This window comes from Ailuropoda melanoleuca, chromosome 10, assembly GCF_002007445.2.
Source record: "Ailuropoda melanoleuca isolate Jingjing chromosome 10, ASM200744v2, whole genome shotgun sequence".
Taxonomy (NCBI): Eukaryota; Metazoa; Chordata; class Mammalia; order Carnivora; family Ursidae; genus Ailuropoda; species Ailuropoda melanoleuca.
Genome location: NC_048227.1, coordinates 58906666 through 58925709, shown reverse-complemented (window position 1 = coordinate 58925709; position 19044 = coordinate 58906666). Strand labels below are relative to the sequence as shown.

General features: G+C 38.1%; 2 protein-coding genes across 8 annotated transcripts in view; one reads left to right on the top strand and one right to left on the bottom strand.

The window, feature by feature from the left end:
• Positions 1-13919, bottom strand: part of CEP57L1 (centrosomal protein 57 like 1) — a 69076-nt gene extending 55157 nt beyond the window's left edge. For 2 of the 7 annotated variants that reach the window (XM_002917343.4, XM_034668958.1), the window contains exon 1: positions 13517-13807. The gene's annotated coding sequence lies outside the window, so the exon portion shown is untranslated. The other 5 variants (XM_011222515.3, XM_011222519.3, XM_011222518.3 and 2 more) reach the window with 5 other exon arrangements.
• A 1073-nt stretch (positions 13920-14992) lies between these two features.
• Positions 14993-19044, top strand: part of SESN1 (sestrin 1) — a 109538-nt gene continuing 105486 nt past the window's right edge. Inside the window, exons 1-2 of the mRNA XM_019797635.2 lie at positions 14993-15134; positions 15276-15614. Coding sequence (XP_019653194.1) covers positions 15336-15614 — 279 coding nt within the window. The 5' untranslated portion in view covers positions 14993-15134; positions 15276-15335. The remainder of the gene's footprint in view (positions 15135-15275; positions 15615-19044) is intronic.

Genomic DNA, 19044 nt, shown 5'->3' with positions numbered 1-19044 from the left:
TATTTATTACTCTTATTTTTCTTTTTGTCTGAAATATTTAATATTTTTTAAATGACAAAATTTTAATATCTTACCTATATATGTATATATTCACATAAAATATGTGGGTAAGAAAAACAAAAGTAGAAAAATAAGAATGAAACCAGCAATGAGATCAGTTTCTAAAATGTACGTCATAAATTGTACATACATGTTAGAACTAGCTCATAAATCTTTCAATAAGGGCAAAATAAATACATATTAAACAATTTTATTTTGTTTTTTAAAATATATTAAAATATGCCAGAAATATTGGAGATTAAGACATTCAAAGCACATCACAGTAAATTGGAGACACTAAAGACAAAAGAACTGGAAAAAATACTAAAGCGTGAACTTGATATAATTGTTTCATTCATTTATTGAAGAAAGAAAGTAACACACAGAAAAGAGAAAAACTGTATTCTGAGAACAGTATATATGACAGTATTTCAGAAAACAGGCTTTTTAAAGGCTGAAAAAAATAGAATTCAAATCTATCTTGTTAGGAAAGAATTCAAATCAATTTTGTTACGGACATCTTAAAAATAAAATCTAAAGACTCAAATTGAAAAGTCTCTATGATTCATCTGGGCAACACACACACTTACATATACACACCCAAGGTATATACATAACACTTGGCTGATGAGCTATTTTCCAACAAACCAAAATAAAAAAAAACCAAGTAAGCACTTGGAGGCAAAACTTGAATATTTAAAGTTTTCATTACAAGAAAAAAAATGATAACTATGTATGGTGACAGATGTTAACTACACTTATTGTGATGATCATTTCATAATACATACAACTATCAAATCATTATATTGTACACTTGAAACTAATATAATGTTACATGTCAATTATACCTCAATAAAAAAAGAAAAACTCTTTGAATAAATCATCTGAGAAAGTAACCATAGGCCTTTCTTTACTTATTATCTAAAGATTCATAAGGAATATATATTTCTCTTTCAATTACAACATTAATTTCTGAAAAAAAAAAAAGCCCTTTCACTGCTGAGACTCTCCTTCTCCATCCCTCTATTTCCTTATCTTTTCTTTTGTTCTATGAAATGGGAGTGATTTTGTGATAGTAATGCACAACAGCAATCACAAATTAGTATCTAATTTAATTACCTTTACAGCCTTTTACAAATATAAATCAGTAGGAGGTAATGAACAGAAAATTTAAGAAATGTTATTAATCTCCTAGGTAATAGTATACATTTTACATGAATTCATAATATTGTGGGTTTTTTTTTTTTTAAGATTTTACTTATTTGAAAGAAAGAAAGAAAGAAAGAAAGAAAGAAAGAAAGAAAGAAAGAAAGAGCGTGAGCAGGGGGAGTGGGAGAGGGACAAGCAGACTTCCCATGGAGTGGGGAGTTCATGTGGGGCTAGATCTCAGTACCCCAAGATCATGACCTAAGTGGAAGTCAGATGCTTAACTGGCTGAACCATCCAGGCACCCCTCATGCTGGGCTTCTGATTAAATATGCAACTCAAGTCACATGGATGATAACACAATGAGAACTAATCCATACTTCTTATGTTTGATGTGATCACTGTAAATGCAGGTTAAGAAGGTCAACAATTTTATCACCAATCCCTCATGGCAGGCTACCTCTAAAATCATAACATGCAATGCAATAATCTTACTCTAATATAAAATAGTAAAATTCCATTTTCATCTATTACTTAAAAAAGAAAAAGAAAGAAAAGAAACACCAAGTAAGAATTTGGAGATAAAATTGCTTGTGTTACTAAAGAGTAGATAATTAAGATAATTTCCTTTAAAAATTTAAATTGAAGTCAGTCATCACATAAGGAGATATTTAAGGTTCAGAGGGCTTCAGTTTTTCATGGTATAGAAAGATGAAACTGTTGGGGAGAAACCAAAGATGGGTTTTTGCAAACCTGTATCACCAGGAAGAAAAGCAGCAAGAAATGGCAATGTAGACAAATAACAGTGTAACCTTTTAATATTATTGATCAAAATAATTAATAATTTCAGAGCCAGCAGAAACTTATGAAAATATAAAGTATATCTAGGCACAGACATTATACCTTTCACAAAAAATTAACTCAAAATGGATCATAAACCTATTTGTAAAACACGAAACAGTAAAATATCTAGAAGATAACATAGGAGAAAATCTGGGTGACCTTGGTTTCGACAATGACTTTTCACATACAACACCAAAAAGCACAATCCATGAAAGAAAAACTGACAAGTTTGCCTTCATTAAAATTTAAAAGTACTTTGCAAAGACACTGTCAAGAGAATGAAAAGACAAGCCACAGACGGGGAAATATTTGCAAAACACATATCTGATAAAGAACTTGTGTCTAAAATATACAGGCAACTCTTAAAACTCAACAATAAGAAAATGAACCACCCAACTTTAAAATGGGCAAAAGATGTGAAGAGATGCCTCCCAAAAGAAGATAAAAACAGCATATGAAAAAATGATCAATACTGTATTAGGGAATTGTAAATTAAAATAAGATATCATTGTTTACCTACAAGAATGGCTAAAATCCAAAATACTGACAACACCAAAGCTGGTGAGGATGTGGAGCAACAGGAACAGAAATTCATTGCTGATGGAAATGCAAAATAGTATGGCTACTTTGGAAGACAGTTGGGAATTTATTACAAAGCTAAATGTAAGATTACCATACAATCTAGCAAGCATGCTACTAGTTATTATTCAAATGAGTTGAAAATTTATGTCCACAAAAAACCTGAATATAAATGTATTTTATAGCAGCTTTATTCATAACTGCCAAAAACTGGAAGCAATCAAGATGTCCTTCAAAAGGTGAATAGATAATCAAACTGTGGTATATCCATACAAGGAAATATTATTCAGTGATAAAGAGTTACCAAGCCATGAAACACATGGAGGAAACTTAAACACATACTGCTAAGTAAAAGAAGCCAGTATGAAAAGACTACATACTATATAATTCCAACATACAACATTCTGGAAAAGGCAAAACTATAGGACAGTAAAAAGATCAGTGGTTGCCAGGGGTTCTGGGAGAAGGAAGAAGGCATAAACAGATGGAACACAGGAAATTTTCAGGGGTATGAAACTATTCTACATGATCTTGCAATGGTGGGTACATGACATTATGCATTTGTCAAAACCCAAAGAATGCACAACACGAGAGTGAACCCTAATACAAATTATGGGCTTTAGTTAAAAAAAAAAAAATCTACTCCAACTGCCCTCATTTCACAGATGAAGACTCCAAGGCCCAGAAAGATCAAGAGACTTGCCCAAAGTTACAAAGAAAATTAAGAGCCACAGCTATAATCTGTTATTATGAATAAAGGTCTAAAAGAGGGCCTGATGGATGTTGGGAGTTGTTTATTTAATTCAGCCCTGTTAATACCTGAGTTGGGCTACCATTAAAAGTTAGACCTTTGAGGCTTTCTGACAGTGTGAGACATCAAACACAATAAGGGTACAAAGAATAAAGAATTTAGCTTAAGTTTTGATTCTTTCATTTTAGATACAAGTGTAAATAAAAGGCAAAGCAACAGGAGCCACTGAGATGGGACCTCAAGAAGGCAGAAAGCCTTTCTTTGGGGAAGGCAGAAATATGAACATTTGAGCTCTAACTTGGTATTTAAGCTCTATTGTTGGTACCCATTCCCACAAAAAAAATTCTGTCATGAGAAAAAAGCCACTGCTTTTTTTCTGAATACTGCCCTTTTTGGGGGAAGGGATAGATTGTAAAGAAGTTAAGAACATGAGTTTTGTCAGGAGGCAGACAGGCAAGGTTTCCACTTCCGGCCCTGCCATTTACTAGTTTGTTTTGAGACAAGTTATTTAAACTCTCCAGGCCTCAGCTTGCTTATCTGTAAAAATGGGGATAATAATATCTACTTCATAGAGTTAATGGAAAGAAAATCCATATAAATCACCTGGCATAATACAGGCACAGAGTAAACACACTGTGAATATTAACTATTGGTAACAGCAATTATAACTATTAGATTTTACATATGTGTATGTGTATTAAGCATATGTCTCAAAAGTTTTTAAATTAGATAGGACATAGGAAAACAAATATACAAACAGAGGAAATGGTGCCAAACACTTAAGTGCATTACACACATTATTTTATGGAATCTTCTTAAGCTACGAGGTAGAGTCAGCCATTGGGTCAAGTATTCGAGGAGCATCTACCATGTGTGAATCACTGTTTGAGGCACTGAGAGTATAGTAATAAACAAGACAGGGTCCTTCATACAGAAGAACACAAAATAAGCATAAAACAAATAAATATGTTCAAGTGGATAAATGAATTGCTGTGATGAAGATTAGAAAGGATACTAGGTGGTCTGCTTTAGCTAGAATGGTCAGGTAAAACCTCTCCTGAAGATAGGGATTTTGAGATGAGTCTAAAACAGTGAGGAAGGCAGTCATGTGAAAATCTTAGGTAAGATGTTCAAGTGGATAAATATGTTCAAGTGGATAAATGAATTGCTGTGATGAAGATTAGAAAGGATACTAGGTGGTCTGCTTTAGCTAGAATGGTCAGGTAAAACCTCTCTGAAGATAGGGATTTTGAGATGAGTCTAAAACAGTGAGGAAGGCAGTCATGTGAAAATCTTAGGTAAGAGCATTGTGAGTAGAAAAAAACAGAATATGTAAGGATCTTAAATTTGGTATATTCAAAGATCAGAAATGGATAATAACATGTTCTGTATTTTATAGATAAAGAAAATGGGGTTTTAGAAAGATTAGCAATCTGTATAAGGTAAATCGCAGAGGTAAGAATTTAAATGCCTAACTTCAAAGTCAGTGGTCTCATGGAATTGCTATGCTGCTTCTCGCCAAAGTTAGCAAAATATCTCAATCTGTTCTCAGCTATGGAAAAATCCTATTTCCCAATCTTCTGAATGTACTTATGAAAATTTACCAACTGAAAGCAGTTCTTCTAAATCCAATAACATCTGTTTACTTTATTTGTTATATCAAAAATAAGGCAGACAATATGAAACTAAGAACTCTAAACAGTGTAAAACTGTAGCATATTAAATAAAATTTTATGTGAGTGGTAATTATATTTCCCTGAACTATACAATCTTTAGAAGTTTCACATCGTATAGATATGTTATTGATGAAATACGGTGTTTTTAGTAATTTTTAGAATAAAGCTGGACATGGAGTCCTTGTTCAGAAATATAATTTTATTCTACTTTCTGAGAAAAGTAATTGCCATATTTTTACTGTTTATAACTTTTCCCAAGAAGCTTAAAACATAAAATAATATAAAAATAAATTGTAAATTTGAGAAAACTGAAGTATAATTCAAGGATCTCATTATAAAATCTTAAAAAATGTTGGCAATAATAGGATTATTGGAAAATAGCACTCTTCAGTTCAACTACAAAGCACTTTATAAACATTTCATTAATCTCAAACTGAAGGACAAATATTACTTTACATAAAGATGATCACTTTATTTATTTATTCATTTATTTTGAGAGAGAGAGCAAGCGTGGTGGGGGATGGGGGACAGAGGGGCAGAGGGAGAGGGAAAGAAAGAATCTTTTTTTTTTTTTTAAAGATTTTATTTATTTATTTGACAGAGATAGAGACAGCCAGCGAGAGTGGGAACACAAGCAGGGGGAGTGGGAGAGGAAGAAGCAGGCTCATAGCGGAGGAGCCTGATGTGGGGCTCGATCCCATAACGCCGGGATCACGCCCTGAGCCGAAGGCAGATGCTTAAGGCAGATGCTTAACCGCTGTGCCACCCAGGCGCCCCGGAAAGAAAGAATCTTAAGCAAGCTCCATACCCAGTGTGGAGTCCAATGCAGGGCTCGATCTCATGACCCTGAGATCATGACTTGAACTGAAATCAAGAGTGGGATGCTTAACCGATGAACCACCCAGGCACCCCAAAAGATGATTATTTTAAAAATACCATTTCTTGAGTACCAGTATATACCAGATGCAAATCTAAAACCTTTATATACACTATCTCATTAAATTTACACAACAATCATAGAAAAGTAGGTAATTATCCTCCTTGTACACAAAAGAAAACTAAAACTATCTCATCTCTGACATTCAAAGTTAGGGAGGTTAAAAAATTGGCCAAATTCATACTCCTAGCAAAACGCAGACTTGGGATTCAAATCCAAGATTCTGGGGCTCTGAGGTCCATGCTCTTCTCACTATTTGTATATATAGCTATACCTCTCAACAACAGTTAAGATTTCATATGTAAAAGTTGTCCCAAAGCAGTACTAGGTACTGTTAAGTTGCATGACTTGTAAGTCCTTCAAACAAGATGATTAACATGTTCAAACCTGGACTCCGTATCTTCCTGTCCCAAGACTGGTATTTCTAGTATATTCCCTACTCTGATTAATGGAAGGAGTTAAGTGTTTACCATCTGGATAGTAGTCAACCCATGACTTTTTTTTTAATCTCTCATATCCAAATAGTCACTAAATTCTGTTGATTCTAGCTCTTAAACACCATCCTTTCTTCATTATCTCTCATATAGAACTTCAGCTACTACCCTATCTCTATGACTCACTGCTCAGCCAAGTTTCTTCAAAGAGGGAGCTATATTCCACATAGACTATATGCTTCTTAACGGCAATTCTGAACAGGAGCTTGTTAAGTATACTGCTGTATATTTATCACCAGAGTTGTCCATAGTAAGTTTTCAATAAATACTGAATAAATGAATGCAAATATCTGGCTTACATCCCTCCAGTCCCCTGTGAATGCCATGAAAAAGGTCACTGATGAATTTCTGATATAAAAACTATGTTGTCTTCTTTAATAAATAAAATCCAGATCCTCTGAGGTTGATGATGAAAGAAAAATCTCCACATGCAGAAGGACAACTTATTGAGTTCTAATTATTGTCCTCAATATTCACTTTCCCCTTGGAGATCTTTTTGGTGCTGTCCCTCCCCACTGGCATTCACTGGGAGAATGGTGCTGTTCCCCCTATAATGCTCTTTCCTAGTTAGATCTACGATCATATGACTCTTTCCCTTCTGTATTTTGATACAGTAAATATAAAGTTATAAAATTTAAATAAGACTTTACTAAGGCTAGAGAATAATAAAAGAGAGCACAGATAATAAAAGGTAACCAGGTAGCAAATCTTCAAAGTTAGGACTTTCTCTCTGGGGCTTTTAGGCCCCATTCTATCCTAGTTACTGATCTATCTTCAACTGGTTAGCACTCTTTTAACACCCACCACTCAAGAATCCATGCCTACCATATCCCCTCCTTAAAGACTAAACCTAGGAAATCCCAGAGAGATGCAGAGTTTACCCGTGCCCATTTACATAAATCCTTTTATCTGAGTTGTAGCTTCCTGAGCTGGAACCTACCTTTTGGCATAAGCTGAACAAGAGAAATGCCAGCCCTTTAGGAAAGACTCTCCTATCCTCAGGAAGCAACATGTTTTTACCCTACAGACCACCCCAAGTCAATCAATCTTTATCTCAACACAGCATAGTAATTCAATATTAATATGGGAATATATGCCAGATGCATATATTATACTTCAACAGGGGCTACTAGTTTCAACCCATCTAGAAACTTCAGCTTTTTAGACCTGTTAGCATTGTGCATACTGACTAATCATTCCTTCTGAAATTTTCAAATCTCTTGGTTACCCATCTGCTGGTTTCCTGGTTATTTTCTTCTTTTCTAGTTAGTTTCAGACTACCCTGCATTTCTGAGTCTGCATTCTCTCCACAGCCAAGTGTATTCACTCCCATGTTTATAGTATAATGAGTCTGCATTCTCTCCACAGCCAAGTGTATTCACTCCCATGTTTATAGTATAATGCTAACATAGTGGTTAAGTTTTGGGTCAATTCTACAATTTTTTAGCTATGTAAGCATAAAATAATTTACATGCAAAGCATTCAACAGAGTGCCTAAAACACAGTAAGCACTTAGATATGGTAGCTTAAAAGCAAAATAAAACAAAATATTCCAATAGACTTATAGTTTCCAAATATATATCTCTAGCTCAGACCTTGCTATTCAGCTTAAGACCAATGTACTTCCGTATGAGATGTGGGGACTAGGAAAACTTGGAAATAAGATTACTCTCTGAGAGCTGAACTATAAATCAGTATATAATAGACTAAAGCAGATACATGCAAAATTAGCTTACAGAGTCAGAGACTAGGCTACAATATAAATGTTTTAATAGGGATGCCTGAGTGGTTCAGTCGGTTGAGTGTCTGCCATTGGCTCAGATCATTATCCCAGAGTTCTGGGATTGAGTCCTGCATCTGGCTCCTTGCTCAGCGGGGAGCTGCTTCTCCCTCTGCCTGCCACTCCCCTGCTTGTGTGCACTCTCTCTCTCTCTCGCTGACAAATAAAATCTTAAAAAAAAATAAATGTTTTAACATATTTAGCATATGTTTTTATTAAAGAGAAGAGTTGGGAATGGAAAAAGAAAAAAAGCAACTCAGAGAAAAAAAAATGGAGGTAATTAAAGCTCTACTGTGTAGGTTCTCACAGTTAAATGCTATTAAGTACCACAACATGTACCTAAATTCCTTTGTTCTGAATCCAAGTTTCTAAGCAATCTGGAGATTTTTCATGTAATTTTATTACAGAGAAAACTCCTTGGTCAGAGAATTATATGCTATCTACTTGGCAACTATCTCAAAATATACTAATAAACTGGCATCCTGATAAATCCATCAGTCACTCACACACACACACACACACACACACACACACACACAATCTCCACATCTCACAAACTCTTGTACACTTAGCAAGATTGTGTTTCTAAGCCACAAGACTTAGGAGTACTGCTTCTTTATGGTAAATTCATCAATGAATTTCATGATAAAGGCCTCGTAGAGACCCAGCCAGTCAGCTTTTTCCTTGATTAAAGCACTCTTCATTTAAAGCAGCGACTCCTTGGGGTACCTGGGTGGCTCAATCGGTTAAGCCCCTGTGTCTCAGGCTCCCTGCTCAGGAGAGAGTCTGCCCCTCTTCCCAACTTGTGCACACACAAATATATAAATAAAATCTTAAAAAAAAAAAAGACAAATTTTCTAAAATGTTTTCATTACAATAATTATCTTGTGTTTTGCTACCAATTATCTTGTTTTTGTTAACAATAGGTAAATATGCAATACCTTTGAAAATTCTGTGACATTCCATTTTTCTTCCATTCATCCATCAAATATGTACTAAGTTCATACTAGATGCCAAGCACAGTACCCAGAGCAGCAGATCATGAGCAAAATTCAGCACAGTTGCTGCTCTTCTATGCTTAAGCTTTAGAAGGAAACACACACTGGGGCACCGGAGTGGCTCAGTTGGTTAAGCATCCAACTCTTGATTTCAGCGCAGGTCATGATCTCAGGGGCATAAGACCAAGCCCCACGTTGTGCTCCACCCTGGGTGTGAAGTCTGCTTGGGATTCTCTCTCTCTCTTTCTCTTGCCCTCTGCCCCTCCCCCACCCCCTTGCACTCCATCTCTCTCAAATAATAGATAAATTTTTAAAAAGAAGCAGGCACACCTTCATAAAATTATCACAGACCATTATAAAACTACATTTGTAACTTATTACCAAGTAGAGAGCTATGGTAAAATTGGAGTGTATTTATAATACGGACATTTAATCAGATCAGGGAAACCGAGAAAGTGGTATTTGAGCTAAGGTCTATAGGAAGGGGAGTCAAAGACAGGCTAAAAATGTCTGGGGGCACCTGGGTAGCACAGTTGTTAAGCGGCTGCCTTTGGCTCAGGGCGTGATCCCAGTGATCTGGGATAGAGCCCCACATCAGGCTCCTCCACTGGGAGCCTGCTTCTTCCTCTCCCACTCCCCCTGCTTGTGATCCCTCTCTCGCTGGCTGTCTCTCTCTGTCAAATAAATAAATAAATAAATAATCTTTAAAAAAAAAAAAGGCTAAAAAAGTCTGGACAAAGAAAACAGTACAAAGGTACTGCATCTATACTCACTGTCTCCAGTTCTTCTCCCATTCTATCTTAAATAAAATGCCATCTGACTTTTATACTCTTTACTCCAGAAAACTGCTCTCAACATTCTCAGTGACCTCCATATTACTAAATATAGTGGTCAGTTATGAATCCTTATCTCACTTGATCCAGAGCAGCACTTCACATACTTAGTACTCCTTCCTCTTCAACCACTTTCACTTGGCTTTTAGGACACCACACTCTGTGGGTTTTCCTCTGTGTTCACTGGCTGCTCCTGCACAGTCCCCTTTGCAGATGACTCCAGATTGACCCAAACTCTATAGAGTGCCTCTTTTTGTGATACCAACTATTCTCAAGCTTTAACTGCTATTAAAACACTGCTATGAAATCCAATTATTCTACCTACAGCCAGGTCCTCCATCTCATCTCTATACTCATTTACCCAACTTGCCAATTCCACACTTCTACTTGAACATCTCAGAGACATCTCAAACTTCACACAGCCAAACAAAACTCTTGATTTCCACATCCTTATCTCCGTACCCAAATCTGGAAACTTTCCAACAACATTAAATGGCAATTCCTTACTTCTCGTTGTTCAGCCTAAAAACTTTGGAGTCATCTTTGACTCCTATACTCTCATGCCTCATGAGAGTAAAACTTGTTGGCTAAACTACCGTTAATAGATCCAGACTGTGGGCCTCTTCCCACTGCCTCCACTGTTAGCACCCTGGTCCAAGCTACCACTATCATCTCTCACCTGGAGCGTTACTTTAGCTTCCTAACTAGTGTTTCTGCTTCTACACTTGCTTTCCCCTGGTCTATGCTCAACACAATTTCAAAGAAGTAATCATTTTAAAAAGATCATGCAACTGATCTGCTCAAAGCCCTCCAATGGCTTCCTGTTTCAATTAAAAAGTCAAAGTCCTTTCAATAATCTATGTGACCTCCTTTCTCTGTGACCTCATGCTATTCTCCTTCCCTGCATTCACTGTGCTCCAGCTATATTGCTATTTCTTTGCTCCTGCCCACAGGCTTTGTATTGGCTGTTCTCTTCACAGGAATGTTCTTCCTCAAAGTATCTTCACAGCTTATTCCTCCTCCTACTTCGGATCCCCTCAAATGTCCCCTTTTCTGACCACCTTATTTAAAAGTGAACTTGCCCCCCACAATCTGGCACTTCCTAGTCCCCTTGTTGGTTGCCTCTTGTTTTTCTCCACCACATTTGCCTTCGTTTACCACATATATTACATATTTATTGTCTATCTCCCCTTAAAAGATGCAAACTCTATGCATCTAGGGACTTTTGTACAGTTGACCTCTGAACAACATGGGGGTTAGGAGTGCCAACTCCCCACCAGAAAGTAAAAAAAATCCCACAACTTTTAATCCATATAACTTTTGATGCCCCCCCCAACTTAACTACTAAAAGCCTATTGTTGACCAGAAGCCTTATGGATAACATAAATGACTGATTAACACACATTCTTATTCGTCCTATATACTGTATTCTTAAAATAAAGCTAGAGAAAAGAAGATGTTATTACGAAAGCCATAAGGAAAAGATTTACACTACTGTCCTATATTTATCAAAAAAATGCACATGTAAGTGAACCTCTGCAGTTCAAACCCATGTTGTTCAAGTGTCAATGTATATTGTGCTCAATGACATATGTGATTGTCCCATTACACAGTAGATACTCAACAGATATTTGTTGAGTGTATAAATGGATGAAGGGAATATGAGAACCAGTGACTGAAGAAAGATCTGTATGGCTGAAGCAGAGATAGGTGGAGAGTGATAGGTATACTAAGTGAGGGTGGAGAGGTGGGAAGGGACAAAATGATATTAGGCTTTACAAAGAAGTTTTGCCTTAAGAATAGGGAGACAGCAATGAATGATTTTAAGAGAAAAATCTGGTCAGATTTGCATTTCAAAAAGATCATTATGGCTCCAGTGTGGAGAACTAATGGAGAAATGCCAGTGAATAATCCCTATTGCCACGGTCTTGGCAACAGATTACGGCAGTTTAGAAAAGACTGTGCTTGTGCAGATGGTGGGAAAAGGATGGATTTGGAGGATATTTGGGAGATGAGATTGATAGGACTTGGTAATAACTGGGTATATAGAGGCCTTCATATAGAGGTATGAAGGACAGGAAGAAATCAATAATGCGTAGCTTTCAAATTTTCACGAGTGGATGGTAGGACCATTAAATGAAATAGGGAACACTGGAAAAGAATCAGACTCATTAGAGATAACCATGCATTTGGTTTTAGGCATGTTGAACTTGAGGTGCTTTAGAGATATCAAAAAAGAAATATCAAGGAAATGGATACATGACAGCTGGAAAGGTAAAGGCGGATAGAGCTATACATTTAAAAGTCATAGGTGGTAGCAAAACCATGGATATGGAGGGGATCATATTCAACTATGGAGTAAAAAGAGGACCTAGATTTAACAAACTCCCCTATCCTTTGTGCGTTGGACAAAGGAGGATGAGCCCAAAAATGGACAAAAAAGGAATGTCTTTTTTATTTTTTGATATCATCCTCATAAGAAGTTCACATTTTTAAAAAATTCTGAACTAAACCAGTAGCATACAATATAGCAAGGTTTTTCAAATTAGACCAACTCATTGAAACTATAAATCTGTTCAAGGACAAGTCACTTTCGGAAACTATCTGAAAAATTCACAGTACTTGTCTCTTTGCAGCTTCAAAGTACATCAACACACAAAGTTATCCCTCCCAAAATATAGGTGATTTGGCTTACTGAAGTTTCCTGAAAGTTCCATACCACTCCCACTTCTGGGCCTCACCATATGCTGTTCTTTTAGCCCTCTTTGGGATGAAGATTTCCCTGACTTTCCAAGATTAAGCTAGTGATCTTCTTTCTAGCCATCCCAGATAGCCAGATATCATATTGCACTGTAATTGTGTGTTTAACCATTAGAATGTATAACTAGATGAGTCTGTGTCTTTTTCACTGTTGTATGCGCAGTACCTCACAAGACTAAATTTTTATCTTTTTAATTTATTTTTAAAACTTTTTATTTAAGTAATCTCTACACCCCACATGGGGCTGGAACTCACCACCCAGAGATCAGCGTTGCATGCTCTTCTGAGCCACCCAGGCGCCCCATGGCTCAATTTTTAGAAACGCATCTATTCCACAATGTAAAGAATTAAAATCTAATTTGGTTCTCAGTCCACTGACGGCCTTTCACGCCTTGACTTTTTCAAGAGAAATGACTTTTTAAAAACAAACAGTAATTTTTAAACAAACGAATCTTCTAAATATACCAAATTTTGGAGATTTTTATAGGTCCCTTTTCATATAGTATCCTTAAAGCCTGCAAGCATTCATATCTAGGAATACCGGGTATTCTTTTCCCCTTAGTCTCATACAAAATGTATTTAACTCTCTTTCAAAGCCCTGAGTGGGATTTCATTTGAGCGCATAAAACACAGAACACCCCTCTGTGAAGGCAAACAAAAGTGCAATTGCACAGGGATACCTAATCTCGCGCGCGCGAGTCCACCTGAAAGCAGAAGCAGAGACCGCAACAAGATGCACCGATTTCCACAGCATCCCTCTTGCCCGGCCTCTGGCTGCTCCCAAGACCCTTGGGATCGCAATCATTCCTCGCGCCTTAATGCGCCCTGGGCCTGCGGCATCCAAACTACTACTTCCCACGCAGATTACTGGACACTATCCCTGGACTAATGAGGACAGCTCTAGATAGCTTGGTCTCCAAAATCCCTGAGGAAATGGAAGAAGGAAAAAATCTTGTCAAAGAAAAATTGGCAGTCAAACCTTCAGTGCTCACCAATGCGACGCTATCAACCTCCTTCCGCGCTAACCGTTGGCTCGAAGCGCGCTACAGGCAACGTCGCAGTGGCTCCTGGGGACTGTAGTTTCTCTCGCCTACAGAACGCGTCGGTACATCAAAACTACATTTCCCAGAAGTCAATGCGAGGACGCCTGGCCTTCTTAAATCTCGGATTTGGCGTAATAAAGACACTGTCATTATCTTCGGGCTAATCTTAAATTTGGATTCAATTTCTTCCAGGTGTGTGTTTACGCCCTCTTTCTTTGCCGTACTTGTCTGTAATAGTTTCAGAGTACTTCAACTCCTTACTTTTATATCCTCTTCTCCAGCAGGGAGAATCCAAACTCCAGGGTACGAAAAACGCCCCCAACGCAAAAATGCTCCTTAGGCGCATGCGCCCTGCTCACCATCACGCATGCGTAGCAGCTAGCTGCAGTTGGCGGCCGATCGCGGACTTGGGGTCTGGAGGTAGCCGGCCGGAGGGCGGGGCTTTTTCCAATGGCTTTGCCTCCGCGGGTCGCGTCTGCTTGGGCGGGGAAGAGGGCGCTGGGGCAGGGGCGGCTCCTGGATTATGCCGGGCGGAGAAAGGGGAGGGGTTGGGGGGGTGAGGACCCCATCTCCCCTCCCTGCTCCCGCCCTCTGGGCCGAGCCCCACCGATGGGGCTGGGCGAAGGGGCGGGCTCTGCGCCTCGGGCCTTGGATTCTCCGCCAGCTCCGCGGCCCGGCCCAGCTTTCGGGGATTGCGGCCAGGCCCTGTGCCCGTCAGGTTTAGTGGGCGGTGGGCGAGGACGCAGGTGTAGGAAAAGAAGTGGCGTCTGCTCGGGGATCCGGAATCTTCGGGGCCGAAGACACTTTCCAACAACGCTGCAGTCGAGACAGCGTCTGCCAGAGTCTGCCTCAGCCTCAACCAAGGAGCGACTGGGTCTCCGGCCGCGGCAGCCAGTGAGCAGGGGTTTGGCTAGATTTCCCCACCAGCTCCCAGCGGGCAGCCGAGCGGTAGGGAGGAGCTGCAGGGGGCGGGGACTGGTGCCGGAGGAGGGGCGGGGCGGGAATGCTCCTGAGAACGCGGTGGCTGCCCAGACAAAAAACCCCAAATGGCTGGAGTGCATTCAACTCTTACCAGCCTTTTTGGGCAGAGCACGGATTTGACAGCTCCACAACGTGAGGATATCCGCTGACCCCGCGAGAAGGAGGAGAGCACTTCCCCGAGACTGCCTGTCCAGCAAAGCCAGCGCTATAGGGTTTCAACTTTCCAACTTTTTTTAGTCTCTGTCAAGAAGACTGCCCCTTCATGTAGGAGAGGGTGAGTTCTGTCTTGTAGATGGTTGAAAGCCATTAATATAGAGACACTTCTGGTTCCAGATGTCACCCAGACATTTGTGTTTTCAAGACGATTCGATTTCTCTGATTTTATTCTTACATTTCTCGTTTTAAAAATACAAAGTGCTTTTGGGGACATGCTGAAGGGTAACTGAAGACGGCAAAGACAAAATCTCCAGTTGTCATGGCTGAAGGAGAGAATGAAGTGAGATGGGATGGACTGTGCAGTAGAGATTCAACTACTAGAGAGACAGCGCTGGAAAACATTAAGCAAACCATTTTGAGAAAAACCGAGTATCTTCGTTCGGTGAAAGAGACACCTCTTCGACCATCAGACGGGCTTTCAAATGCCGTTTCTTTGGATGGGTTGAATAAACTTCTTGCTCACCTGCTTATGCTTTCTAAGAGATGTCCCTTTAAAGATGTAAGAGAGAAAAGTGAATTTATTTTGAAGAGCGTCCAGGTAAGAAAACGTTATAATTACAACTGACCATCTAGTACAGTGCAGTTTTAATTGCAGTTACTCACTTTGTATTTGCTGCTAGCTGGTTATGTGAACCCATTACGAATTCATTCTACATCTTAAATTTAGAGTGGCTTGTAAGACATTGAATCTGGGGCCAAAATTGTACAAGACGAACTAAAGTAAAAGCAGTCTTAAATATAAGTAAACAAGAATTGTCTTTTTAGAGAGTTTTAGAAGAAACTTCATTCCTCTGGGGAAAATACAAGAAAGTTACAGTTAATTGCAAGTAAAGATTTGCTTTTTCTTATATTCATTTTTACATGTTGTTAGGAATGTTTCTCATTTAAAAGCCTCTCAAATGATAAAGGATATTAAATGTTTCTTCACTTGTTCAGGATAATTGGTGAAACAATTTTCTCATGTTCTTAAAACAGAAAATCAGGGTCTGTTCTCTAAAGGCAACTTTTTTAAAAAAAATTAATTACATAAAATAATAAAAGCTTATGTTACAAAGGAGCTAACATATTCAGATTGAAAAGTTGAACCCAGGTTGAGTAAATGGTAGAAAGGCTCATGGTAAACTAGTCAATTAGTGTTCTCTGTGTTTGCCCCAATTGTTTGATTTTTCTTTTTCGCATACATAACTACTTAAGTTTTCAGTGCAACAGATTTAAAATGTTAGTTTTCCTCCTCTTCTGTACATGACCAATTTCTCCCTTTTATTGGAAGACTTATTAGAAGGGTTTTGTTTGGGCCTGTTTGTTTTTGTTTCTGTTTGTTTAGAGAAAGGTTATTTTCAGATCCTAAGAATGGTCAGTAACACTATGCTGGTCAGTCTAAATTACTCAATCCATGTGTTTGAAGTCATTTATGAGAAGTTCTTAAAACTTATAATTCACTTGGAGAGATATATATATATATATATATACACACACACACATATACATATATACCCAAATGCTAGGATTAATAGTTTTTCTATTTTGGTTAGTTTAAAGCAACAGAAAAGTAATCATGTCCATAAAATGAAGACTCTGTTCAAGATCTTGGAATATTTCTTCTCACAGTTTGGGAACAATTGTTGCAATTCGTTTATCCAGAGTTATCAGAGAGGAATTAATTTTCTAGAAACCTGAAGTTTACCCTTAAGCCTTAAAAGTTATTTCTCTATTTCTTAGACTGTAGTGTCTGGAACAACCATTTTTTCCCATAATGGGGTCATCATTATGCACATCAAGTACTATTGTTTAGCTGAGGGTGGCGTGTATAGAACTACATGATCCATGTTTTTTGAATTTTTGTGTTCAATTTTTAATAGTTTTTCTGTTCCTCCCCTACTGTCAGTATACTTCACTTTGTTCTCTTCCTGAATCTTTAATTTTGCTGCTTATTTATATTCAAATGGGAAAGCAGATAACCAATTTAGTTAATTATATTGAAAACAGAAGTAATTAGGCTCTGGGAAGTGCAGGGTCAAAGGACTGTGATATTATTGGTAAGTAAATGGGTACTGGAGTCAGACAGACCGGGGCTCAAATTCTCCTCCTTTATTAATGTACTGCATAACCTTGGACAAGTTAAGTTACTTGATCTCACTGAGTTTGGATTTCCACATCTATGAAATGGGAATAATAACATAGAACTGTTGTGAGAATTAAAGGAGATGTAAAGTGCCCCAGTATAAAATGAATACTCCTCTCCTTTTTCATAAGTGAAATACATGGACTATGTGATATATATGTCAAGATTCATTCATCCTGGAAGAAAATTCAAGAGTCTCCTCCACTGTGAAGGTTTTCCATAGATATATACTCTTTTTGGATCTCTGCATCTATTGCACTTAATTCCTGCTACTATTATAACAGGCACTCTACTTATATTGTGCCATCATCACATGTTTATGTCTGGCACCTCGGGAAGGCCGTTAAGTTCTCAAGAGTATTGGCTAGGTCCTGGAAGCTATTAAATATCCAGTGGATGAACAAATTTTTATTTGGCTTCTTTTTATTTCTTAGCCTTAATAAAGTCACCAGATGAGGGAGTTTCCATCCCTACATCATTCATGCATGCCTTCATACAACAAATGTTTATTGAACCTCTGGTGAATGCCATTCTAAGAACTAAAAACCAGTGGTGAACAATTTTGACATTTTGTTGGAGAGAGGCAGACCATAAAGAAGTAAACAAATAATTAATTTTAGATAGTAAGGGAAGACTTCCCTGAAGAGATATTTAAGCAGAGATTTGACAAATGAATAGATATAATCCAGGCAAAAATAAAATTTGTGAGAGGGACATTCCATACATAGGGAACAGTTGTGTGAAGACCTCATGGCAAGAGAGAGCAGATGAGTTCTAGGAACAGAAAGTAACACAATGCGGTTGGAGCATATTTTTGAAGGGAGAGTGAAAAGCACATTCTCTGTCAGATCTGGCTCCAATACTTTATTAGCTTTGCAATGTTGAATAAGTTGCATAATTTCTCCTTGACTCCGTTTCCTCATCTGCAAAATGAAGATGATGCTGACAATGACAATAAAATGAAACCGTGCTTGCAACACATAGCACAGTGCCTAATACATAAGAAATGCTCAGTAATATTAGGAATTCTTACTGTTTTTAGGCAGGAGTTGGATAACAGAGGATCTTGTAGGCCAAGTTAAGAGTTGTGGACTTTATCCTAGTAGCAATTGGAATCCACTGAGGGCTTTTGAGCAAGATGTTGACGTGATCCATGGTGTATTCAAAGGATTACTTTGGGAGCAATGTGTAGAATGAATTTCAGGGGTCAAGAGTGGATGTGCAACATCAGTTAGGAGGTTCTTCCACTAGTCCAAAGCAAAAATTATGGTGGAGTAGGGTATACCTGGGAAAAGTAGGAAACAGTGAATGGGTTTGGGAGATTGCTAAGAGTTAGAAACCACAGGATATAGTATTGAATTGGATAAAGGAGATGAGGAAAATAACAAAATCAAGGATGCTCTCCAGTTTCTGGCTTGAACTACTTGGCGAATAGTTCAGCCATTTCCTGAGACAGAAGAGTGGTAAAGGGTCGGTTTAGGAGAAGTGGTGAGTTCTCTTTTAGATATGGTGAGATTAAGTTGTCTATGATACATCTAATGAGAAGAAGCTCCTGAAGGGATGTCTGCCCCTGCTACTACTATGGTTGTAGTTCTGCCATTGTTATCTGTCACTTCTTCAGACTTAACCCATCCTCCACCTTGATATCCATCCTCCACATAACTTCAGAGTCATTTATCTAAAATGAAATCTGATCATGTTACTCTTCTGCCTAAAATCCTTGAGGATAGAATTTAAACTTCTTAAGATGTCACGTAATGTCCAATGTCATCTGGCTTCCATATACTACTCCAGCCTCACATGGGAAACCAAATAATAAAATGTCAAATAATAAAATGTAGTGCTC